The 26,181-nt window shown below is 53.5% G+C and overlaps 1 protein-coding gene across 1 annotated transcript in view; it reads right to left on the bottom strand.

The window, feature by feature from the left end:
• Window positions 1-2,779: 2,779 nt before the first annotated feature.
• The window catches only part of FGF18 (fibroblast growth factor 18), a 34,390-nt gene continuing 10,988 nt past the window's right edge, over window positions 2,780-26,181 (bottom strand). Inside the window, exons 3-5 of the mRNA XM_065874313.1 lie at window positions 22,217-22,397; window positions 10,301-10,407; window positions 2,780-3,420 (exon numbers count right to left, since the gene is read on the bottom strand). Coding sequence (XP_065730385.1) covers window positions 3,154-3,420; window positions 10,301-10,407; window positions 22,217-22,397 — 555 coding nt within the window. The 3' untranslated portion in view covers window positions 2,780-3,153. The remainder of the gene's footprint in view (window positions 3,421-10,300; window positions 10,408-22,216; window positions 22,398-26,181) is intronic.

Raw genomic sequence — 26,181 nt, 5'->3', positions numbered from 1 at the left:
ATGGCCTCAGGCAGCCCCAGGCTGGAGTCTGCCCGCCCTTCTCCATGCAGCAGCCAGAGGAGTCCCTTTCAAGTGTGAGGCACTTCACATATGGCTCCCCATCTCACTCCAAGTAAAAAAGTTCAAGTCTGGCCCCCTCCAAAACTCAGCCTCCCTCGTCCATTCTGCAGTAGCCCCACCGGCCCCTCCTTATTCCGTTGACAGGCCTCCAGGCCTTAGCACTCTCTCTTCCCTCTGCCTGGAATGCTCTTCCCCTCAGTGTTTGCATGGGTCCCCCCTCCAGAGGCCTTCCCTGACCGTTCTCTCTAAAATAGTAGCCCCATCACCTCTAACCCCTCACCCTATTTTCTTTTTCCTTATGATTTACCACTACCTGACATATTTTATATTTATTTGGCTTACTGTATCTTCCCCAATGGAACGTAAGCTCCACGAGGGCAAGGGCTCTGCTCAGCTCATTGCAGTATCTCCAGCATCTGGCACAGAGTAAACAATACATATTTATCAGATGAATGAATGACTGGTTGATTGAACTCTGGTGCCACGATTTTCTAGCTTGGATTGCTTTGGGCAGGCCATTTCACTTCTCTGAAACCTCCAATGCAAAAGATAGTACATATCCATCTCATAGGGTTATTGTTTCAATAAAATAATAGAGGGTGAAAGGGACTGACACATAATAGGTGCCCAATAAATAACAACCACAATTATCACCACCAAGGATCTCAAACTCAGTCACCTGCTCCCTGAGGTCTTGGGCATGTCAGTGATGTCTCTGAGCCCCAGTCTGTTCACCTGTCAAACTCTGTCCCACACAAGGGATGTTTGCTGGATGCCTGTGGGGTGGACATGAAGCACCTAGCAGGGGGTCTGACACCCAGTAAGCACTCACCAAGTGGCAGGCACTGCAGTCCTAGAAGGTCTAGGATTTGGATACCGGCCCCACCACTTTTTCCATGACCTCGGGGAAGCAGACAAACTTTTCCTCATCTATAAAATGGGGATAATGATAGTACCTTCTTCGCAAGTTATCAGGAGGTCACAATGAGATTGTGCCCCTGAAAGGGCTTCACAAAGCCCTCAGGAGATGTGATGTGACAGGCAGGAGGGTGAGCCACAGACACACAGGAGGCAGGATGGGGCCCAGGGATAAAGAAAGATAGCACCAAGCGTTGTGCTTGGCCTGAGCTCAGAGGTGGGTCATAGAGGGAGCTTGGAAGAAGCCAAGCTCCATCCCTGTCCCGGAGCTCTCCGCAGAGAAGGTGCTACCGTCCCCCACGCCACCCCCCAGCCCTGCCCCTTCCTTCTCCGTAGGGCCTCACGGGGGACCTCTTCTGGCCATTCTTGGCAAGCGGCGTTTTCAAGGGAGGCAGGTGACAGCAGCAGGACCCTTATAAGAGGCACCTTTGCCTCAATCAACCTCAAGCCCAATCTGCTTTCCACCTCCACATCCTGGGGCAGGCCCTAGGAAAGAAGACGTAGGAGAAAAGGCCCCTGGAAGTTCACGATGCCAAACACACTTCTCGTGCTCCAGCCCGCGAGAGTCTGAGGAGAGAAACACCAGGTCCCCTCCTGACCTGGGCCCTCTGACCCCCTCCACCACCAGAAGAAGGAGAGTGGGGACCACCACTGCCTTGTTCAGCCTGTGCCTGGCAAAACCCAGGTGTCGACTCCACAAATGACTCAATCAATAATCCCTAGACTGCAAATTCCATGAAGCATGATTTTTTTTTTTTTGTCTGTTTTGTTCTTTGATGAATTTTCGACACCTAAAAGAGTGCCTGGCATTTAGTAAGGGCTAAATAAATATATGTTGAATAAGTGATTCCACTAATAAGCCAATGAATGAAGCAGAGAATCATTGCTATCAAGAGAATTACTATAAGTGAAGTTCCCTGCGGGCTGGGATTTTTTTTTCTTGTGTTCTTTGATAAATCCCCAGGGCCTTGAAAGGCCTTGGAACATAGGAGGTGCAGAGTAAATGTATGTGAGAGCATATGTATGTGAACATATGACTGAGTAAACCACTGAATCATGACTCACTAGAATTTAATCTTTCTGGAGGCAAGGGTTTCCATCTGCTTTGTTTAAGGCTGCATTCTCAGTGCCTACAACAGTGCCTGGAGCATAGCCCATGTCGAATGAATGAATGAATGAATGAATGAATGAGCAAGGCCCCAGCTCTCAGCCCAATGACCTCAGACTGAGAAGAATGAAACACAAAGGGCACCTGTGCCCTGCCCCCGGCCACCACTCGCCTCATGGTTTTTTAAATAATTTGTCGATTGTTTTTAATTGTTGAGGCAGTAATACTTGGTTCATGAAACTGCAATATACAGAGAGGTGAAATAAATAGCTTATATATATATAATATATATAATATAGCTGGTTTTAAAATATTCCCTTATTCATTGGTGTACTAGGTCACGTGAGTCATGGAAGGTTGATAGCAGCATCCTCCAAAACTGTGAGCAATGCAGGGTCACCATGATTGGACGAGGCCGTCTGTCGTCGGAAGTCGAGGCGCCGAGAATTCCGAGGGGCACACCTTCCCTGCGCGGTGTCTCGGGGCAGCTTGCAGCAGACAATAAATAAATGACTGCAAACCAGAGAGCGATTTTTGTTGGGAGTCTGGGGCAGGGACAGGGGATTGGGAAAGAGGGGGGAGTATGTTGGGGGTGAGGGGATACTACTTTCTCTTTGTTTTTCTCTCTCTCTTTTTTGTTGTTTTTGCTTTTTTTGTCTTTTTTTTTGTCTTTCTTTCTTTTTTTTTTTTTTCTTTTTTTTTTTTTTTGCTTTCAGAACCTTTGGGAAAAAGGACTTTGGTTTCTCAGAGTGTCGTTTTCCTCATTCAAGTCCTCCTCTGGGGACAAGTTTAGAGTTGTCTGTTCCTAGAGAGACACAAGCACCTGTGTGTTGACAACAGTCCCTTGGTGTGAGTCTTTTGTCATAGGGAGTTTCAAGTCAACAATAAAATCCATATCGCTCCCCTCCCCCAAGAATTTTGGTTCAGTTTTTTGTCTTCTTTTAAACACAATATACAAAAATAGAAATTCTTCCTTATTTTTCATGTAAAAATATTCCTCTGATTGCAGTTCTCTGTGAGTGTGAGTGTGGGCTGGGGAAGCCTGGCGGGGCCACAGCGGGGCCAGCCTAGCCGGGGTGTGTGGGGCGGATCCGCCGGGACCGCTTGGTCACTGTGGTGTACTTGAAGGGCTTCTGCAGCTCTGCCTGTCCCTTGGGGTAGCGCTTCATGAAGTGGACGTCCTGCTGGTTCTCCCGGGTCTTGGGGCCCTTCCGTGGCCGCCCCTTCTTAGTGAAGCCCACGTACCAGCCAGAGTACTTGGCCGACATCAGGGCTGTGTAGTTGTTCTCCAGGACCTTCTCGATGAACACACACTCTTTGCTGGTGCCATCGGGCTGCAGGAAGAGAGAGGAGGAGGTGAGAAGGGGGAGGGCAGGCACGAGGGACAGAGCTATGTAGAGAGGACATGAGCAGGTGGCCAAGGCTTGGGGTCGTGGAGTAGAGAGGGCCCCACCCAAGCTTTGGCCTCAGCAATTTTACTCCCTGGATCTATGGAGTGGATTTGTCATGGTAGCCGCAGGGTACCTTCCTACTCGGAAGGTACCTACAGGGTACCTTCCGAAATCCTTCCCTACTCACCAGTTAGGTAACATCCTCCCATTACCACTCAGGGATCCATCTCTTCCACTCTCCGCACCGTAACCAGGGGCTTCCACCTCAGCTCTACTAGAACAAGAGACCTAGACCTGACCAATCAAAACATTATTTCCCATGACTAGTGCAGAGCACAGCACGTGGCCTGAGCCATCCAATCAGCGTTCTTCGAGACCCTTGTGTACGTAATCCCCGAAATCACAGGCCGATTTGCACTTGGGAAACATGCAATGCTGAAGCTAAGGCAGCCATTGTACCACCATGAAGGGAAATTCTGTCTGACGACAAAGCCAGCTTGGAGCAAGGAAAGACGAGAGGAAGAGAACGACAGAAACCGCGTCCTCCTCACACCTTTTAGCTTCTGGACCGAGCTGCATCTGAGGTTCAAGTTACCTCACTGTTATGTGGGCTAACAATATCTCATGTCCTTTAAAAACAGTTGAGAGTGTCCTACCACATGCAACAGAAAGGAGTCCCAAGTGATGTTCACTAAACCTGAGATGAAGCCAACCACTCAACTGCCAATCAACTCCACTGTTATACAGTTAAATATAAATTCCATTACATGTGGGATGCGGTACAGCTTAATGTTTGGTGTGAAGAGTGGTGGGAGCCTCTAAAAATAAGAGTTTGGGCATGGCCAAACTTCGAAGCCTGTAGCCGTGGTTCTGAGATTTCAGGGTCCCAGGTGAGCTCCCTGGGAGACTGTGCTAGGCAAGGAGCACTAGATTCAGAGTCAGAAGTCGAATCAACTCTGGCACTTCCTTATGTGACCTCAGGCTAGTTAATTCCACTCTAAACTTTGGATTCCTCGCCTGGATCAAAGAGGGAAAACAACTCCTGCGCCTTAGAGATGCTATGAGTGAGGAATGACGCTTATAAACGAGCCTGGCGCACAGTAGGAACTTGTTAAATTATTCCTGAAAAGCAGGTGGTTCGGACAGTCTGGCCTCCCTCCTTGGATCTGGACAAAGAGTGGTGGGAAGCAGGCTTTGAATCTCCTCCTTGAGAAAGTCGAGTCGCTCTATGTGGAAGAGTGGGAAACACACAAAGTTGGAAGGCCTGAATTAGCAGCACTTGAGTTTCCAGCTAACATCTCCAAATTTAGGCCGGGCCCACTCCTCGTTACAGACGGATGCCCAGCCAAGTTGGAAGCCCAGCGGTCTGGCTGTGTGTGGAGACTGAGGTGCGAGTTCCAGCCTTTTGTTTGAAGTGGAAAACGGGCCGGAGCTTCCAGGAACGTTCACCTTTGAGCAGAGGGCAAGCTTGGGCCCTGCAGACAAAGTGCTGAACTTCGCAGAACGGAACAGGCAGGGTAAGAAAACATTCTCTGGAGGAGAGATCTTTTGAGGAGGCTGCAGAGTGGGCAGGGGGGTAGGGCCTGGGAGACACACACAGGACCCAGAGGACATTAGGGACTGGGTGAGGCGTGAGGGACTATTGTGAGGGAAGCCGGGCATATGTGCAAGGCTGATAGGAAGGAGTGGGCTCTGGGCTCTGGGCCCCCCATGAATAATTCTGGAAGCTGCCTATCCAAGCTGAGTCCAGGTCCCTTGGCTGGTTTCCATGGAACAGTCAGAGCAAGCTGAATAAAGGCTACACCATGGCTGTTTTCCCACCCTAGAACATCTGCCTGGAAAACTGCTTTCAACCTTCAAGGCTCAGTTCAGTAACCACCTCCCCTGGGAAGCCTTCCCTGACTGCCATCTAGCTCCCTGGGTATCTCCTCCTCTTCCTTCAAGGCTCCATTTAAGCACCAGGCTTTACTGAACTCACATACTCCATCTTCCGAAACCCCTCGACACCCGTTCCTTCTCCCGCCGCCCCCCAACAGAGCAATTCTGTATCTGCCTGCCTCTTCATCAGCCCAAGAGCTTCAGGAGGTCAGGACTGCTTCTCAGTTGCTCTCCTGGCTCAGCAGAAATCTTAGCCCAAGACAGGGGTGCCCAGAGCATTTGTGGTTAAACGGATGAGAGTTCTGCTGGGATAGAAATGGTGGGGTTGACACATGAATGGGTTTTCCTCCAAAAGAAAATGGACTCTGCCTCCTGGATCTCTTACGAATGTTCCAGAGACAGTCATGAGCTATGAGGGGCCCCTCCTCTGGGGGATGTGCCGAGAAGAGTGAGCAGAGGGCTGGAGCTCTCTGCCTGCCAGCCTTGGTCTCCCTCCTCATCCATTCACTCAATCATTCAGAATTTATTGATTGCCAACTACAGGCCAGACATTTCCACACGCATTGTCTCATTTAATCCTCATAACTTGCTAAGGTAGACTCTATGCTAAGGTAGACTCTACCTGGTAGAAGAAAACAGTTCAAAGAGGCAAAAATGGCTTTCCCAAGGTCACGGAGCTTGTTAAGTGGCAGAGCCAGGGTTTGAACCTGCGTTTGCCACATGTAGCGCGCGTCTCTGCTGTCTAGCGCCAGACAGGCCCGTGAGGAGAAAGGGTATGGAAGAGTGGGTGCTGCCCATCAAAACACCTCCCCTCCCCCAGGCCCACAGAGCCACCGTGGGCATGAAGCAAGAACTCGGAGGTTCAAGGGCCAGCACACTGCCTGGCACACGAGCTCATTCACGTCTGGGTTGAGGATCTGGGCTTCAGGCTGAGATTCCCGACACTCCAGAGGTCAGGAGCCCCTTGGGAGGAGCCATGGGGCCTATGATGGTCACAAGTTCCCCACCGTGAACTCAGACCCAGTGGATAAGAAGCTAACAGTAGGCTGTCCCGGGGCTTGACCCTCACCTCTACTGAGCACCTCTATAACCCTGCTTACGGCCTGCAGAGATTTTAAAAAACACATACGCATGGGCCTCACCTCTGAAAATGCAAGGCAGATCATCAATATTTAGAGAGTAAGTGAATAGCCCGTCCCAGAACCTTGGTGATTTAGTAGAATTTGATCATCTCTCCCCCTCTGCCACCTCCAACCTCCTTCTTTCCGAACTGGAGTCCTATTCCTTCTATTTGACCTGAAGACTGAATCCTGATCGCATCATTTGGCCCCTAGATCTAATCTTCCTTGAGACTAGAACTACCCCCTGGACGTTTTTAGTTACATAGGCAAAAAAATCCTTTTATGCTTAAAGGCATTTTGAATTGGGTTTCAGTCACTTCCAACCAGAGCAGTCTTCACAAAGATACGGTGGTAGGCAGGGTACCCTCTGCCCTGAAAGGGTCTGGGGCCCTATGTTGCCCCAAAGAGGACACACCAGTAATCACACAGGAGGGGGCAGATGAGAAAAATCCGTCTGGGTTGAATCTCCACAAATGGGGAAAAACTGCCTAGTACATAGTGTTTGACACTCAACAACTCTTTATGGAATGAAAGGAAGTACTATCTCCTAGGTCAGGTGGACGTGGGGTCGAGAGAGGTGGCAAGGAGAAGCGAGGTGGCAAGGAGAAGCGGGGGAGAAAAGCTCTGGTATGTGACGGGTACAATGCAGCAGAGGGAGTAGCACAGCCAAGGGTCTGGAACATTGGCAAAGGCTCTGCTGGGGGCTCAGCCAGATGTGTCCAGCTGTGGTCAGATATGTAGAAGACTGACACCCAGGGTCAAGACCATCCAAGGAAGCTATCCTCTTGAGCCAGAGGAGCCAGAACCTAAGCTGAGGTCAAGGAGTCCCACAGGTAAAGGACCTGGCTTCAAAGAGGGAGGTAACTCATGTTTAACAAGTAAGTGCCTACTAAGTGCCAGTGGTATCTTCCCATTTTACAGGTGAGGACACTGAGGCTCAGTGAGGTCAGGGCACTTGGATTCCTGGGCCTCATGTGGCTAATTCTGGCTGTAGGTTAAGAGTCAATCCTCAGAAAGCAAGCACCCACATTTCTATTTCTCTGGTGCCCCTGCAGCCCTTTGGGCAGGTACAAGAAGCATGATGGATGGACCCACAATTGGATGCAGCGGGGGATGCAGGCCCGAAGACAGACAGTGACAACCCAGGTTAGCAGAACAGAGAGAGACGGCTGTGTGACGGGCTACGGGCTTCAGGGCGGGTGCGCTGACTGAGCAGTCAGTGAAGCCAGAGGCTATGGCAGGATGAGCCAGAACTCATGGCAGGATGGTCAAGGGAAGGGCAGTCCTGGCAGAGGGTACAGCATGCACAAAGCCTGACGGCCCCCTCAGGGAGTAGAGGCTGGCAGTGCCATGTGTCCGTGACATAAGGACCACGAGGGCGGGGAAGCTCTCCCCGAGGAGTGTAGCCTTTCTCGGGTAGGTGGTGAGGACCCAGGGGCTGGTTCTGAGCTGAGCTGGGGGCAGAGGGTGGGGAAGACCTGATCCCTTTTGTGCTTTAGAAAGCTGAGGGTGGGCACCGGGGGAAAGGCCTGGAGGTGGAGCCTGAGGCCGCTGAGGAACATTATTCCCGAGAAGGTATGAGGCCAGAACAGAGGCAGGAGTTAGGGAAGCAGCAGACACACCAGCTATCAAGAGTAATTCCAGGACCGGGGTCTGACTGGCTGGGGCGTCTGTGATGGAACAGCAACCCAAGGGCCTGGGGTTCCAGCTGCGGGAGCCAGAGAGTGAGGGGCGCTGGGCTAGGCAGAGGCCAACAGGGGGACCTGCCCAGGGTAAAGTCAGGACAGGGGGACTAGGGTGCGGTGGGTTGGTGGGGCGCCCTTGGAGCCTCCCAGGTCAGCCCAGAAGACCGGAAAGGGATGATGGGGGGGGAGCTGCAGCAAGCGGGGCGGAGCGAGGGGAGGGGAGAGGAGGGGGCGGGCGGGGGCGAGCCTCCCTAGGCTACGCGGAGCCTCGCCGCCAGCTGAACCATCCCCAATATTAATGACGGGAGAGAGGGCGAGGGGGCAGGAAATCGGAGCCGGCTCCTGTGGAAGCGGTGACTCAGCGGCCAGCCGGCGGGCGGGCGGAGGGCGGCCGGCGGCGGGGAGCAGCCCGAAGGGACGGGGCTGTTCTTTTGACCCCAAGACGGCCCTCCTGGGGTCAAGATGCCGGGAACCGCGTAGACGGGGAGGGAGGGGTGCGCAGGCACTGGGCACGGCGGGCTGCAGCGCGGCCCCTCCTTTCAACAACAACAACAACAAAAAGGTTGGGGGGAGAAAGCCGGGCCCACAACTGCAAGCAGGTTGGGCCTGGGAGGCGGCCCAGGCGGGCAGGAGAACAAAGCGCCTGACGCGGTGCTTGCCGCGCCGCCACAGGAAACGCACGGCCAGGCCAGGGCACCCGGCGCCCGGCCTGCCCGCCGCCCCTGCCCCGGACCCCCTCGCTGGCCGGCGGGCCGGCCTCGGGACGCGGAAAGTGAATCACTAATTAAAACCACTCCTTGGCATCCCGGGTCGGCGCTACATGGATTACTATTATTTTGCTCTTTGAGAAGCTCCAGTCGGTGTGGGCAGTGCTGCTGGATTCCTTTGCCTTCCAAACCGGGCTTTGAAGCCCGCCCACCTCTAGCGTGGGACCTGGGACAAGTGCCCGGACGTGGCCAAGCCTCAGCTTTCTCATCTGGGAAATGGGGATGGTGGCGGTACCAACCTCTTGGGATTATTTTGGAGCATTTTTGCTCAGTGCCCAGCAGAAAGCAGGTGCTCAATTAACAGAGGCTATTGGTACCGTTGTTATTAATAAATAATAAGCAACAATACCCTGGCTCTGTCCAGCCAGGTAACAAGTCCCTGGCCTGTTACCTTCTCTACAGGCACTTGGGAATGGGGGAGGGGAGACGGATAAGAATTGAGGGATTCAGCAAGTCAAAACCATGGCTTAAACAGGAGTTGAGGTCATGCTTTCTTCCCCCCAACAAGGTGTAATAAATGCAAATCATCACCCAAGGTCTTGCCGCCAAGTAGAAGAAGCCATCCTCCTTGGAATCTGGGTCTACCCTCCACCCCCCACTCCACCTGTCCAGCAGAAGCCACAGCCCCCTCCAATATACAAACTGGATAGGGGGTGAGTCGGGTCCCTGCAGAGAGAAGGAAACATGGAGCATGCCACTATAGAGCTACCACCAGTAATGCTTTCCACTGGAACATCCAAAGGAAGCAAGTGTATGAACTTCACAAACAGACACTAGGAAAAAGGGGGGCAGCATCAAAACGCAGCATCAGTGGAGGCTCAGAACCCCTGGCATGTGGGTCCACACCCCACCCCTGCCCTAGTTTGTTACATGCAGCTCTCTTGCCTATTCCAAAGTAATAAAATCTTCCTGAAATGCTAGAATCATGAGTCCCAGAGCTGACGAGGCTGCTGGGTTCCAGAGGCGCTGCTTTGAGGAGTCGTAGACCCCTGGTGATTGTTAAAACAATGCTGCAGCCCCTGCCCTTGGCCTAATGGTTCCCTGTTCCCAGACATCAGGTACATTCAGGCAGGGAGCCTCAGAACCCCTCAAGGATTCTCCCACTACCAAGCAAGCCAGAGCTCCACATCCACCAGGAGAGATCAGGGCCCTGCGTGCTCACCAAAGTCACAGCCACAGATACCTCGGCCTGGCAGGCTGCAGGTGCGGGGACAGAGAAGTCCCTGGGACACACACACGCACGCGCGCACACACACACACACACACACATTCATGGGGCCTGTTTTCCATTTGGGAATGATAGGGCCCTGGATGCACTGTTCCAGCTACCCAGAGCTGCCGGGGGACCCACCCAATCTAGACCATCACTTACCTTCCCCACAAGCTTGCCTTTCCGGTTCATACACAGGTAGAATTCCGTCTCCTTGCCCTTGATCCGGACTTGACTGCCGAAGGTATCCGTCTCCACTAGGAGCTGGGCTTCGAAAGGCAGAAGGAGAACAAGACACATTTTTTTACCAGGGGCAATGGCTGGCCTAAAGACTCAGCGACATGATCCCTGACCCTGTCCCTGGACCTCCCACTGCCCCAAAATCAGGCATGGGGGATGCCTCTGACAGGTCTCTCGGGAGCACCCTGCCCCTTAGGCAGGGAGAGAAGCTGTCTAGACACCTGTTCCCCAACTCCCAGCCTCTCTTGACTCCACTTGGGACCCAGATCGCCCCTTGTGGCTGAAGACCAGTGTGCCTTCTCCTCCCCTCATCATCCACTTCCCCTCCTCCGCCAATACCCTTCCCCAAGGCAGGACAGACAGCCACACAAATAACCCCAGAAAAGCAGCAGTCACTGGACTAAGGGGTCAGACATTCAGAGGTACGTGAGCTCACACAGGCATGCACACCACACACACACACACACACACACACACACACACACGCACACAAAACACACACATACACACCTTGCCTTGTGGAATGCCAAGCTGCTTCCTCCAAAATTTAGGTCACAGGCCCCTTCCTCCAGGGAAAACAACAGCTGGAGCGTCCCCTCCCCTCTGGGGCTATGGGTGAGGGAGTGCCCTGGCCACTTGAAGTGGGGAAGGGTCAGGGAGGGGGTGTTTCGACTCCCTGGGGAAAGGAAGCTATCTGCATAATATTTCACCTTCCTCAATCAAGGCCACCAAGGCTGAAGAATAACTACCTCCCAGGAGCCCGGAAGTCCCAACCAGGACCCAGTACCCCCTGGTGAGGAGTGGGAGGCCCCATGTTAAACCATCTATGCTCCACAGAGCCTCCCTCAGGATGGGGGTGTTCAGAGCTGATCCCCAAAGGCCTGACTAAACAAGGACCTCAAGTGGCCAAAGGGTGACTGCCTCTTGATTAGGCATACTGTGAGACCCCTCCCTGTCCCTCTGCCAGTCCACATTTTCTCCTCAGTAAGGTGTAATGTGCTGTGTGACTTTGGCAGGTCATGTGCCCTCTCTGAACCTGAATCCCTGTGCCTGGATTTCCCACCACCACCACCCCCTTCTTTGCCTATGACGCACCCCCCATTCTCACCCTCCCTCCCCTGACTCTTTGCTTCCCAGCACCTGCCCCTCCCTCACCCACAAAATTTTTATTTCAGTGACAAGGGACTTGCTTCTCAATAACAAAAATCATAGCCCTAAACACAGTATCCTTGGAGCCACAAAGAGTGTACCTCAGTGCCCCTAAAATACACTAGGTATGATTTTAATAAAAAAAAAGTTTAAATATATACCCTGGTGCCCTGCTGTGAAAATTAAAACCATCTGGAACTCAGGATTTCCAATAATTAATCTAGCCTTCCTTTGACACCACTACTAATTAAAATATGATACCCACCATTCCAAGGAAAAAAAAGAAAAATTTACATAAAATTTAAAGATCTAACAAGAATTTAGTAATTCTAGGAACAAGGGTGGGGGGCACATTCTTCTCTCCACCTTCCCCCATCCCTAGTAAACCACTGAGTTGAGAATATTAACCGACACTGAGATAGGGGGTTACAAGCCCTTCGTGTTCCCTGTTCCCCTTAACTCAAATTCCCCATTAACTCTCGTCTTAGCTTGGCCCCTGGGAACCAAGGGCCAAACATCACAGCAGCTCTGGGACATGCTTTCTGTATCTCCTCACAAAGCTCAGGCCCCACACGGGATGGGGGTTGTTGGGGGGTCAGTAGGGTCCCCAACTCTAGGAGCTTCTGACGAAGGTAGCATGTGTAAGGGGATAGGTGAGAGCTTTGAAATGCACAGATATGGATATGAATCCCTGGCCCCACTTGTCACTGTATGACCTTGGGCCTCAGTTTCTTCATCTGTAAAATGGGAATAGTCATCTCCAATCTTCAACAGTTATGGCGAGGATTATATAAAATGATGCTGTAAAGGGCCTAGCACCCCGTTCTCAGAGGCTGGGTAGGGGAAGCTCAGTAATTATTGTTTAAGTTTCCTAATAACTGCAAAACAAAACTGGTTTCCCAGAAAAAAAAAAAAGTAGTGGAAAAAAAATCGGATGTGTGTAAAAGGGCAGAGGTGGAGCAGAACTTGCCTCCCCAAGGTGTGCCCTCTGCCCTGAACTTCCTCAGCATCCTCCAGGGTCGCAGGCACCCCACACTGTGAGCGCATCAGAAAATGCCTTAGACTGGGATTCATGGGGTCTGATTCCATTTCTGGAATTGCCATCCTGGGGGTGTGACCTTGAGTAAGCCACACACCCCTCTGAGCCCCAGTTTCCTTACCCATGCAGTGGGAATGGGGCTTGACCCTATTCTGAATGTCTCTGGCATTGGAGAGGGGCAGGCATGGGAAACCCTAAGAAGAGGGTGAGGCCACAGGGCTGGGGCCCAGGCAACTCCAGGTGAGTCCAAGGGGAAAAATGCTCTGTCTGCCCTCCCCTAGCACATGCCTGGGCCTCTGTCCTCAGAAGAGCTCCTACTACACGCTGGATCTGGCTCCCATGTGAGCCTGCTAAAGTCACATATCCCCACGAGGTTGGGTACCTTTGTCCCCTTTTTACAGTGCAGGAAACTGAGGTTCAGAGAACCAACCCAGCAGGAAGGGCTGACGTCAGGTCTGCCTGGCTCTCCCTGCTGGGGCCTGGGTCCCAGAGGAGGGCCCCCAGCACTGGGGAGACTTGGCTCAAAGCACAACCCCCATGTCTCATTAACCACAGCCCATCTCAGGAAGCCCTGGCCTCTGCCTAAGCCATCCAAAGGGCCTGGGGCTGGGGCTGGACTGTACCTCCACCCCTGCAAGCCAGACTCCCTCACCCCAGCGAGGGCAGGGTCTGCACCAGCCTCTGTGCCCAGGGAGCCAGAAATCTGTTCTTCCCCGACTGCAACAAGCCATGGAGTGACCTAGACTCCACTCAGCACATGACATAATGAGGAGCAAGCCGGGCCAGGATTATGTAAAGTCTTTGGGGAGTAATAGCAGCAGCATTTCTCAGAAAGAGAGGCTCCGCCCGCTCAGAGCAGGTTTGCCCCAGAGCCTGCCTGGTCCTCAGCGTCACGTTCCCCCTTCTCTTGACTCAAGCCCCAAGCCCCCAAGATGCAGCTCTCAGGAGCTAGCAACCTCATCTCCGCTCAGTTCCATTCTCGTGTCTGTCCCAGGACAGGCGGGAGGGTTTGAGGATGGTATCTCGCCCCTCACCACCCTGGCATGCCCCCATCCTCTCTCTGCCACTCTTGTCCCCAGCAGTCTCTTCTCTACACAGCAGCCAGAGGGATCCTTTTAAAATATAAAATTAATTGTGCCTCGTCCCTGCTAAAGCCTCCTATGGATCTCCAACCCACTAAAAATCCAGACTCTTTACGGGGACCCGGAAGGGGCACGTGGTCTGGCCCCTGCTGCCTGCTCCCACCTCCCTCCCTCCCTCCCTCCCTCCCAGCCCTCCAGCCACACAAGCCTCCTTACTGTTCCTGCTCTAAGACACTAAGCACACTCCCACCTCAGGGCCTTTGCACTTTTCCTCTGCCTAGAGATTGCTTTGCCCAGAGCTTCCCATAGTGGCTTCTCACTTCCTAGGTTGACATCTCAGCTCAGATGCCACCTCCTCAGACAGGCCTTCCCTGGCCATGCTGTCCCATGTTGTACTATCCTCCCAGTTCAGCTCTAGCCACCCCCTGCTCCATTTTCTTTCTTCCTTTTTTTTTTTTTTTTGCGGCACGCGGGCCTCTCACTGTTGTGGCCTCTCCCGCTGAGGAGCACAGGCTCCGGACGCGCAGGCCCAGTGGCCACAGCTCACAGGCCCAGCCGCTCCGCGGCATGTGGGATCCTCCCGGACCGGGTCACGAACCCGCGTCCCTTGCATCGGCAGGCGAACTCCCAACCACTGCGCCACCAGGGAAGTCCCCAGCCCCGCTCCATTTTCCTCAGAGCTCTTCCCCAAGTTGTTTTATTTGCTACCTTTTCTATTGTCTGTCTCTATCCACTGGAAGGTAAGCTCCATGAAGGCAGGCCCTTAACTGTCTCATTCACCACTGTGGTTTCTAGCACCTAGCCCATACCTGGCTCACAGCAAATGACCAATAAGTAAATTTTAGTAAGTGCATAAAGGGCTTGGTGAGGTAGGTATGAATAAAGCTACTTAAAAGTTAAAGCAAATGAGATTCAGGGAGGTAAAGGGACTTGCCTAATGGTACACAGGTAGTAAAAGCAGGGTAGAAGTTCAAACCAAGTCTCTGATTCCAGGTCAATGCCCTTAGCAACTCTTCCCTCTACCCACCCACCCCACCGTGTTACTCCTGCCACTCACTAGAACTCTGAGCTCCTACCCACCCATCCTTACAACAATCCCAGGAGATTAGAACTATTTTTTTATTATCCCCATTTTACAGGTGAGAAAATTGAGTCCCAAGGTCAGACAGGGATGAAGTTAAAACGCAGGCAGGATTCAAACCCAGGCAGGCTAACACGGAAGTCTGGGTCTTAGCCTGTCTCCCCCACCAGTCACTTCTCCTCCACACCAGTCCCTTTCCTGGGGGAGTTAGTGAGTGAACGAACACCAAAGGCAGGCAGAGAAGTTCTTCACTTGACCTCACCTTTTGAGGCAGAGGTCTGTGGGTTGGGGTGCCCAAAGAGCCAAAGGTTGGGGCCCATCCCTCCTCAGCTCCGCTTCCAAATGACCTTGAGGGAGGAAGGGGTGCCAACGGTCACCCTGAGGAAAATACCTTCGAGCTGATTCTGGGAGGTGGGGGAGCCCATAGGAGCACCCAAGTCTGGGTTCAAACCGCAGCCAGAGAGGCATGAAATGACTTCAGATCTGGTTTTGACTAGAAGGAAAGGTTGCACGCACCAGAGGGTGAGTGAGTGCAGTATGGGGGGGTTCCACAGCCCAGCTCCCCTGAAGGCAAATTCCACAGAGCCTGTCTTACCAGGGCCCAGCACAGAGCAGAAGCCCAGCGCCTGCCCATGGCTGGGGGCCAGGAGCTCGAAGGACCCGATCCCTTCTCCAGCATTGAGAGAGGAAAGCAGAAAAGGAAAAAGAGAAAGTGGAAGAAAAAGGAGCCGGAAAGAAAGCCCTTTCAATAAGAACTCATGCTGTCTTTTTTTCCCCGTTTCTCTTAAATGCATGGAGTAACAATGACAATTAAAAAAACAAAACAAAACAAAAACTGTTAATACTTATTTGAGCATTTACCATCTGTCAGGCACTGTGCTTGGAGTCTGAATGTGGAATGTCTCATTAGATCCTCACAACAACCCCATGAGGTAGGCACGATTACACCCATCTTACAGATGAAGAAACTGAGGCCCTGAGCAGTTAAGTTACTTGCCAGAGTCACGCAGTAGGACTAGGATTTGAACACAGGCAGAGTAACTCCGGAGCTAGCCTGAGACAGAGAGATTCAGACAGAGGTGAGCAGAGCAGGACAGACATCAGGCAGGTCCGCCATGGCAGAGAAAAAAGAAATGACTTTGGTGGATGGGTTGATTGACTGATTCCAGTGTGATTCCCTAGCTGGGCTTCCCTGCGGGCAATCCACAGCCTCACTTTAAAGACTTTTGGTTTGAAGGGTAGGAAACGACAGGGAAAGACCAAGAGGCAGACAGAGAGCCAGACAGACACATCCAAAGAGGAACACAGAAGATCCAGAGAAAGGGAACTGGAAAAAGCTAAGCAGGAGAACTGGTTTCTTCTCCCCCAAGCCTCGGGGTTAAACCCCCAAGACCTGAGAGAGCAGTGGGGGAGCTGGGAGCCAGTGAGAGGCTGGGCAGAGCTGGCCGTACCCAGACCCTGCACGGGGTGGCCAGAAGCCGGCCAGCCGGCCGCTACAATTCCAGTGCTGACAATGCTGCTGGCCACTCTCCAGGCATCATTCCCCAGCGAGGAAACGTCCTTGCCACAAAAGGCACTGGGAGGTCACACCAAATCATACTCCCTTCCTCCCCTCTGAAGGTGGACCAGGTCAAGGGGAGGGGAAGGGAAAGAAGTGGGGGTGGGGGGAAGGAGCCCTTTCTGGAGATGTTTCAGCATCACTATCCTCACACACCCACACACACCCACTGTGGCCTTATCCCCAAAGATGCCCATGGTTCCCCTTCTCCTAAAGTCCCCCAAGGAGGTTCGCAGGCCACGTGGGCGAGCTGGAAAGGAAGAGAGAAAGAATCAATAGGATCGATCGGGAGCTATATTTAATCCTAGCTGCATCTCTCATGTGGCCACTTGAGCTGCAGAGTCAGCGACGTGTGGGTGGCCACTCCTCACTGGGGACAGAAGTCGTGGAACATGAGCTCAGAGGGCAGGGGGTTCAGACAGAGATATTAATGCCCCTTCCCAGCTGGGAGCACCCCTCGGGGAAGCTGGTCCTGTCGCTCACTGTATCCTTGTTGCAAGATGCAAGGCTGGCTGGAAGGAAGGATGGGAGAGGAGGACAGGAGAAGAGGAAGGGAGCACGGATTGCCCAGGTACCTACTGTGTGCTGGGCTCTGTGCCAGGCACTTGCCCCCGCCCCGGGGAAGTGGTCCCATCTACACTCCCGGACGCACACATGGGCCAGCCGTGTATTCACTGGCCCAAGCATGTACTGAACCGTTGTTTGTGGCTGGCTCTGTGCAGGGGATACAGCAGTGAACACAATAGACTGAAGCGGCCTAGCCTTAGAGTTTGCACTATAACAGGAGACACAGAGAGCGAATAACTAAATACTTACCAGAACCTCAGGTAGCAATAAGTGCTAGGAAGAGAAACATACCCACGAGAGGACAGAGACAGGAATTCCCTGATAAGGGGACAACTGAACGGTAGTCTGAGTGAGGCGAGGGAGCAAAAGCCATGGGGACATCTGGGAGAAGGGCATCCCCAGGTTGAGGACACAGCAAAGGCCCTTAGCTGGGGACACGCTTGGCGTGTTCCAAGGGCGGCAGGAAGCTCGCTGGGGCTGGAGCAGAGCGGGCAAGGACGGGGCAGTAGAGCCCGAGGTTAGTGTGCTAGTCAAGAGCCAGGCTACACCAGGCCTTCCTGCAGAGCCAAGGACTTGGACTGCATTCTAAATGAGCTGAGAGCCTTTGACTAACGGAGTGACACAGTCTCACGTTTTGGACTGTGGTGTGGAGAAGGGACTATGGGCCGTCAGACTCAGAGAAAAGAGTCTCTGCTTCCTCAGCCACACCAGCCAGCCCAAAGGACCTGGCTCCTTGCTCCAGCACGGCCCTGCAGCAGGTACCAGGATGAGAGAAATGGGGACCAGAGGGCCCCCTCCCACTTCCAGCAAAAGCCCTGGAAGACCCCACATACTTTCCTAGGTGAGTCACGCAAGTCAGCCCCTGATTGTGCTTTGCGTGGCCCCGTAATTATTTTATTCATTTATCCAGTAACCCTTAAGGGGGGCCTGCTCTCAGGACATGTACTAGACATGCAGACAGGCAGAAAGGTCACTGCTTTCAAGGAGCTCACGTTCTCAGAGGGGCAAGGGTGAACGGGGGAGCTGCCTCGAGGGGCAGAGCCCATGCTGGGGCAGGCTGACTCCCTGTGACCCTGAGCAGTGGTGACACAGCTGGAATCACAGACTAATCCATGCCTAACTGGAACAAGCCCACACAGTACACACTCGGTGCCCTGCCCATGCCTTCCCACAATTGTGAGGAAACCCACTGGTGCAGGGACGGGATGGAAAGCGCCCAAGGGGACACAGAGAGTGAGGGACCCAGGCTCTTCCTACTCAGAGTCAGCCCTTAGAAAGGAGAAAGGCTCTCGCCTGGGAGCCCCTTGAGGGTTGGGCCTGGGTGGTCTCACTCACCACTGTATCGCCCAGTGAGGGAGGGATCCAGGTGTGAACTGAGAGACCGGACCGCACGCAACAGAAGGGTCGAGATACCCTTCCGCATCCAGCCTGAGACGGCAGCCAGAGCATGGCCAGTCCGCCCTGCTGCTTGGAATCATGCTGAAGAAGCCTCTTCTAAACTGCAGCTGATATGCCAGGGCCCCACTAAGGGGAGAGAAGCAGTATCCCTTCTGGAAGCCCCACAAATCCGTTCTCGAGAGGGGAAACCTTCACCTGAGCCTATGACGGTATCCCCCTGCCGCCATACAACAGCACGGAGTTCAGGTGGTTATTAGGAATATTCTTGCTTTAATAATCATATACTCTTTGAGAATAAGATATTCTCTCATTTCAATTACCCCATTTTACGAAAGAGTAAACAGGACCAGAAAGGCTAACACACACCTAAGGTCTCCAGCTCGTAAGTGGTGGAACTAAGATTCCAATTCCATTCGACTCCAGAATCCACATGCCCACCCTCTCAAAAGACCACCTCCCTGGCTATCACAGCCCCTCCGGAGGCCTGCTTGGGGATGTTCTGGGCACTGTCGGTCCTGGGAGGCTGGCCTACTGCAAAACCTTGGGTGTTCTGGCCTTTTTTTCTTAATCAAGTAGAGGAGCCCTTTTCTGCAAATGAAAATAGGCAGGAATATCCAACCACATGGCTTATAAAAGCAGAGTTGCTCCCACACCACCATCCCTGGTGCTGGGGCCCCTCCCCCTCCCTGAGGGCTGGCTCAGCTGACCCCAGGTGCTCATCTGCTGAGACTCAAGTCCCACCACCCAGCAGCCCTGCCTCCTGTAGCCAGGGGGTGCCGACACCTCCACATCCCAGCTGAAGGGCATCAACCTTGGAGGCAGGTAGAGTGGGGCCTTCTCATCCTTGCTTGGCAGGTGAAGAAACCAGGCCCACAGCCAGACATGCTTGTCCCCCGCACTGGGGGCTGCTCAGCGACGGAGCTGCCACTGGAACCCAGGGGTCCTGCCTCCTGGCCCAGTGCTGTTTCTTCAAGGTGGCAACTACCTGCGGGACAAAGGTGACCAGGACCAAGGGCAGGAAGGGGAGGGGCTGATGTAATAATCCCGGGTGGGGAGGGTAGCCCTCCCCCAGTTCCTGGCCTGCCACTACCTAAGCCTTTAGCCCCCTGGCCAGCATACCTCTCCCTCCAGAGCCGAACCTAAAGCTAAGAAAGTCCTGCATTCCTAGAACAGCCAACCTCAGGGCCCTCAGCGTGCTCCGGGAAAGCTTCAGGGAGCCATGGGGAGAAACTCTCGCAGAATAGCCTGGTGTAGAAGCCTGGCTGACATCTATGCAGATTTCACCGAAGACTGCTCACTGCTGCAAAGTCGGCCAAGAGCTCCTGGGCAGGGCACCCAGACAAAGGTGGGCCCGCATCTCGCACCTACCTGCCTATGGGGTCTAGCGCCTCGGGACGCTGTCAAATCTGAGATTCTGAGTGTTTTACAGACTCAGATCTGAGATTCCGGGCGTTTCTGGGGATTCCAGATTCCAGGCATTTATAGGGATTGTTTATACTTGGTGTTTGCTGAAATTCCCAGACTGCATTCTAACTGTGTACGAATGCAAGTCTCAGAAGACGCCATTCTTTCAGCTGGATGGAGCCCTGAGAAGGAGGGAGCAGGTTCTCAGACCATCCTGGGCCCCCTGGCCTGACTGAGGACTACTGCCTGCCCCTCCCCCACAGGCAGGGCAAGCCTCTATCACAGCCCCATCCTCCTGCCCGGCTTGGCCACATAAATCACCCTCCCAATAATATTTGTATTGATTATCTAGATTGGAAGCCTCAATTGGCTCCATTGTCTCACTTCCTCTCCCAGGGCTCACAGATGGGATCCCTTCACCTCATCTGCGTTTCTAATGCGACATTTAAATAGAGCAGCCTCAGCGGCCAGCAAGGCCCCTGGCTGCCCTGGGTGTTGGGGGATTGGAGGAATGATAAACATGTTCCCTGACAGAGAATCATTAAATCTAGAGTTTGAGGAGCTGGAGGAGAAGCCAAGACGGGCGAGTCCCTGGATACTCCAGGGGTGGTCCCCCAGCACCACCAGGGCGCTTGTTAGACATGCAGGGCTCAAGGCCCCAAGCCAGACTCTCTGAATCAACATCAGCATTTTAATGAGAACCCTCAGTGATTCCGACGCATGTTAGTGTTTAAGAAGCGCTGCTCTGGTACAGCCCTTGTAATGTACAGAGGGAAGCTGAGGCTCGGAGAAGGCAAGGTTACACAGCAGGTGAGATCCCCCGAGTCTCCAGTGCAGGCAGAGGAAATGAGAGGACAAGTGGCTTCTGGAGGGAGGGGCCGGCCATTTCCGGCCTCCTCTCCCTCCCAAGCGCTTGACTCCTATCTCAGAGCCTGGACAGATGGTTCAGACCAGAGCCTGACCCCCCTGTACTCTCCCAGCCTGGAGGGGCCAGCCAGAGCTCCGGGGACTCCCCAGGAGGGCACCTCCCTCCCGCCCCAGCCAGCCAGCTGCCCCTTCCCTGGCAGCAACTGGACAGCAGATCCCAGGGAAAACCAGCACCTGGGTCTGCCCAGCACAGCCAGGCGTCCACGGAGGGGGGGCACAGAGAGACGAGGCCCCAGAGAGGCGGCCAGCAGAGGGCCTGGGAGAGGTGGGGAGGAGGGATGGAAAGCTGTGGTCGGAGAAAGGGAAGCAGGGAGAAAGACAGAGATGGTGAGGAGGGGGGAGACAGAGAAATGGACAGAAACAGCCAGAAGGAGGGGAGAAGGACTCAGAGAGAGAGATGCCCAGATAAAAGGAGAAGCGGCCAGACTGAGAAAGGAAGAAGGGGGACGAGGGAGGGAGGGATGGAGGCAGTAAAGAGTGATGGGGCAGGAGAAAGGAGGGGAGGCAGCTGGCCCGGAGAAGCAGGAGCCCAGCGTGGCCCAGCCCTGCCCAGCCCGGCCTGGCCCAGCCCCCAGTGACGGTGCAGCTGCCACACTTGGGCCCTACCATGAGGTCAGTCCTGCCCCGGGGCTGAGGGAAAATAAATGGTGTCCAAGATAAAAGATCCAAGAAATTATTTGTCTTGCTGTCATGTCTTGACTGCAATGGGCAGGGGCTGGCGGGCAGACGGAGCATCATCTCGGAGAAACCCAGGCCGGCAGGCTCGGCCGCAGGCACGCACGTACTGTGGCCACCTACAGCCCCAGCTCCCTCCCCCACCCAAGGCTGGGGCCTGGGACACCTCCCAGAACCTGGGCCTGAGAAGGTAGGAAGCGATGGAGGTGTGGTCAGTATTTGCTCAGTGGCTGGCCCCTAAATCCCCTCCAGGCTCTAGGAGGGAGGAGTCCTGCCTGCTTCACTCACTGCTGAGGGTCTTTGTGGGGCTTAGGGAGGGAAGGGAGTCAGGGTTAGTTCACTCCTCCCAGCCCCTCTGCAGAGGCTGCTTGGGGCAGGTGATGCTTCCTAAACACCCCAGAAGAGAGCTGGGCAGTTCCAGGGTCAAGGGCAGGTCATGGGGACCATGGCCCAAGGTGCTGTGAGTACCCATGCCTCATAGGTGCACAGGCTCAAGCCCGCAGAGCACACACACACAGGCCTGTCCCCGTGCACACACACACACTCTCACACACATATGCGCACACACACTCACGCCAGGCCAATTTCCACCACCACCACCAGCATCCAAAAAGCGTGCCCCACAGGCTCCCACCCCTCCGAGCATCTGAACCTGGGAAAGCAATGCCGTGGGGAGCAGGTTGCCACGGACACCCACGACGACTGGCATTTATGGGGCATTTACCAGCCAGAGCATGCTTTATTCACGTCTTCAGTTACTACTCCCAATAAGGCTCTCAGGGATGCACTACTGCATCCCCATTTTATAGATGAGGAAGCTGAGGCCCAGAAAGGCTCAGCGCCAGGTGCAAGATCACACGGCCAGGACACGGCAGAGCTGGGATTTGAACCTGAGGTCTCAGAGGCCGGGAAGCATGTGTACACGGTCGGGGGGTGGGGGGAGGGGGCTGACACTTACCATACTTGTCCCCGTCCTCGCCGCGGGCGCTGATCCTACGGCCCAGGACCTGAATGTGCTTCCCGCTGGTCCGGCTGTAGAGCTGGTACAGCCGCAGCTGCTTACGGCTCACATCGTCCCGAGCCCGCGTCTGGTTCTCCACGTGGATGCGGAAGTCCACGTTCTCCTCGGCCACCAGCACCTGAGCGGGAAAAGGGGAGATGGTGAGCTACTCTGGAAGTCCAGAGTCCCTGCGTGCAGGAACCACATTCACAACAAAGAGCCAGGGTCTCCTCTATGCCAGCTCTGGGTCAGGCATCAGCACACGCTCGCAATTGCCCTGCTACCACCCCCATTTCACAGATGAGGCAACTGAGGCTCAGAGAGATGAGGCAAGTTGCCCAAGGTGGCCCAGCCAGGAAGCAGCAAAGCTAAGTAAGAATCAGGTCTAGGTCTATTTGACAGCAAAGTTTGCTATCTTTCCACCACACCCCCAAATTAAAGCAAGAAGTATGGAGCGGAGTTTCCCATGTGACCTTGGGCCCATAGTTTGCTCTGCCTCAGGTTCTTCCCCAGTAAAACAGTGGAGCAGAGCCTCCAGCCTGACTACACCCCAGGGTGGCTGTTAGGATACAGTGAGCAAATGGGAAGAAAAGTACCAAAATCAATATGGAGATGGAAAATGGATGGGGGCATATAATTCCTGTTTAGGTCCTCAGCAGGGAAGGAAGGAGACCTGGCAAATTTCTTCCTGGGAACGAATGAACCAGAGCCCACTGTCATTTCTCCCCTTGGAGCTGATGCTGGGGGCCGTCTCCTCTCCACATCCCAAGTGTCCTCATGCTCGCCTCCACCACCAAGCATTTGCCCACATCCCTAGCCCCTCGTGGAGAAGCCTTTGCTTAGCATCTCTCATCAAAATTCCCTGTATCCCTGGAGGTTTAGCTCATGTCTGACCACACTCTCCAGGAAGCCACCTCTGGCTACGCCAGCACGTATCTCTCCCACCTCTTTTCCCTGAACACGGCCTCTCACGTAGACAACTTGCACCCACCTCCTCACCAGCCTCCTGCTTCTACTCTTTCCCCCTGGTAGTCCGTCTTCCACCAAACCCAATCACCTTGTGCAACCCTCCCCTCCAAACTCTCCAGGGCTTCCCATCGCATTTAGATAAATGTCCCCACCAGGGCCTCAGGGCCCTGCAAGATGAGCCCCCGGGCTTCCCTGGTGGCGCAGTGGTTGAGAGTCCGCCTGCCGACGCAGGGGACACGGGTTCGTGCCCTGGTCTGGGAAGATCCCACATGCCGCGGAGCGGCTGGACCCGTGAGCCATGGCCACTGAGCCTGCGCGTCCAGAGCCTGTGCTCCGCAATGGGAGAGGCCACAACAGTGAGAGGCCCGCGTACCACAAAAAAAAAAAAAGAAAAAGATGAGCCCCCAACTGTTTTCCACCTTCATCTTCTACCACTCCCTCCCCACCAGTTACACTGGCTGTCTTATTAGGGCTCTGAGTATTCCAAACACAAAATACACACATGCCTCAGGGCCTTTGCACTTGCTCTTCCCTCTGCTTCAGTGCTCTTTCCCAGATTTTTGCACTCTGGCTCCTCTAATTCATTCTGCTCACATGTCACGTCCTGAGACAGGACTTCCTTGACTGCTTCTCTGAGGCAGCCCCCACTTCTGTCACTCCTCATCTCTCTACCATGCTTTGATTTTTCTTTCTAGCATTGATCAACCTGACATAACATCTATTTATCTAGTTTTTGTCTGTCTCCCCCACTTGTTTTCTGCTATATCCCCAGCACACAGCATAGTAGGAACTCAAACATTTGTCAAATGTATGAATGAACAAGTGAACATTGAAAAGATCTGGAGTCTGTCATCCTATTTAGCATTAAATTAGGTTTTCCTACGCCCTGATAATTGTATCCCTGTCCCAGCCCATCTTAACCAGAAAGCTGAACAATTCTTGAAGTACAGAGAGCGTTCTGGGTTTGTTCTAGGCACGCTAGGCTTGCAGGACCCCATTTCCACAAGAGCATGACCCCACTCAGCCCATGATGGGGCTCTTGGAGTTGGGGCTGCCCAAGCATCTGTCTCAGCCCTCAGCTGTGAGCTCTCCAGGGTAGGGACCATGTTTTCCTCATTGCTACACCCCATGCCCAGGCCAGGGTCTCTGTCCCCGCGCTGACCTGCACCTGTCCTCCAATCCCAGCCTAGGCTCCACAGACACTTCACCTGGACCACATTATTGAACTTTCACTATCATCCTCAGGGTGGAAACATTATGCCACATTACAGATGAGGAAACTGAGGCTCCGAAGCTGAACCAACAAGGTCACAGAGCAGGCAATGGCAGAGTTAGCCCCAGGCCATGTGGCCCCAAAGCGCTGCTTTCAGCTCCACCTCAGTGGGCCCCGCCTGTCTCACCAGTACAGTAGTGAGCAGGATCCAGGTTCAAAATCCAGTCCTGAGCATAAATCCAGAGAAGGCCATAATTCGAAGTGATACTTGCACCCCAGCGTTCACTGCAGCACTATTTACAATAGCCAGGACATGGAAGCAACCTAAATGTCCACCGACAAAGAAATGAATAAAGAAGATGTGGTTCATATATATACAATGGACTATTACTCAGCCATAAAAAGAATGAAATAATACCATTTGCAGCAACATGGATGGACCTGGAGACTGTCATACTGAGTGAAATAAGTCAGACAGAGAAAGACAAATATCATATGATATCACTTATACGTGGAATCTAAAAAAATGGTACAAAGGAACTTGTTTACAAAAGATAAATAGAGTCACAGATGTAGAAAACAAACTTATGGTTACCAGGGGGGAAAGAGGTGGGGGGATAAATTGGGAGACCAGGATTGACATATACACACCACGATATATAAAATAGATAACTAATAAGGACCTACTGTATAGCACAGGGAACTCTTCTCAATACTCTGTAATGACCTATATGGGAAAAGAATCTAAAAAAGGGTGGATATGGGCATATGCTAACTGATACACTTTGCTGTACAGCAGAAATTAATGCAACATTGTAAATCAACTATACTCTTAAAAAAAAAACAAAAAACCCAGGGTTAGCCACTCCCTAGCTAAGGGTCCCCAGGCAACTTACTGAGAGTGGTGACAATGGCACCCACCTTGTGGGATGCGGTGAATATTAAACATACAGTCTTAGAACGGTTGCCTGGTACAGATTTAAGCGCTCAGCAGACATAAATAACTGCTGAGAGGATACAAGGGAGCCCTTTAGGAGGCTCTTGGTGAAGCCCTGCTAACAGAAGCCTCCCCAGGACACAAGTGGATCACACTCTCACGTCTTTTGAGGCACTTCTGCTGCTCAGATTACGGTTTGGGAAGATGTTATTGCTTTCGGTCATCCCGACAACCCTAGGACGTGGGAATGCTTATCACCCCCATTTAACAGATGTAGAAACTAAGGCTCAGGAAAGTTAAGTCAGTTGCTTTGAGCCCCACAGCCCGATGGTGCAGGGCCTGGCCGCTGGTGCACCAAGAGTACACACTCTTCACTTCCACTACCCTAAATGGCCAGCCCGTTCACAGCCCAATCTCACACCTGGGACTTGCCTCATTTCACATCCTAACGCTTAGGGAGGATAGAGCTCCAGTGCCCCCTGAGGCCCACACCTGGTGGGCATGTGTCCTGAAGAACCCCCGCCCGTGGCCCTCAACCTTCCTGGAATGATTTCCCGAGGTGGCCTGGCCCTGTCCCCTCCCCCAAGGCCAGGCCTCCGGCCTCCCTCCCTGTCCTCCAGATCTCCTCCCACTCACAGGAGACCTTATTGACCAGAGGTCAAACCAATCTCCTCACCCCAGGTCCCCTAGGGGAACTGCCCTGCCCCAGAAGCCAGCCTCCCATTAATGATTTTCTCCCTGGCCCACTGGACAGAGGCAGCATGGGTGACCCAGGGTCAGCAGGGGCTATCCAGTGGCCCTTCC

The sequence above is a fragment of the Phocoena phocoena genome, chromosome 3 (genome assembly GCF_963924675.1).
Source record: "Phocoena phocoena chromosome 3, mPhoPho1.1, whole genome shotgun sequence".
Lineage (NCBI taxonomy): Eukaryota > Metazoa > Chordata > Mammalia > Artiodactyla > Phocoenidae > Phocoena > Phocoena phocoena.
Note: the sequence above shows the minus strand (reverse complement) of the source record. Positions and strands in the feature narration are given on the sequence as shown.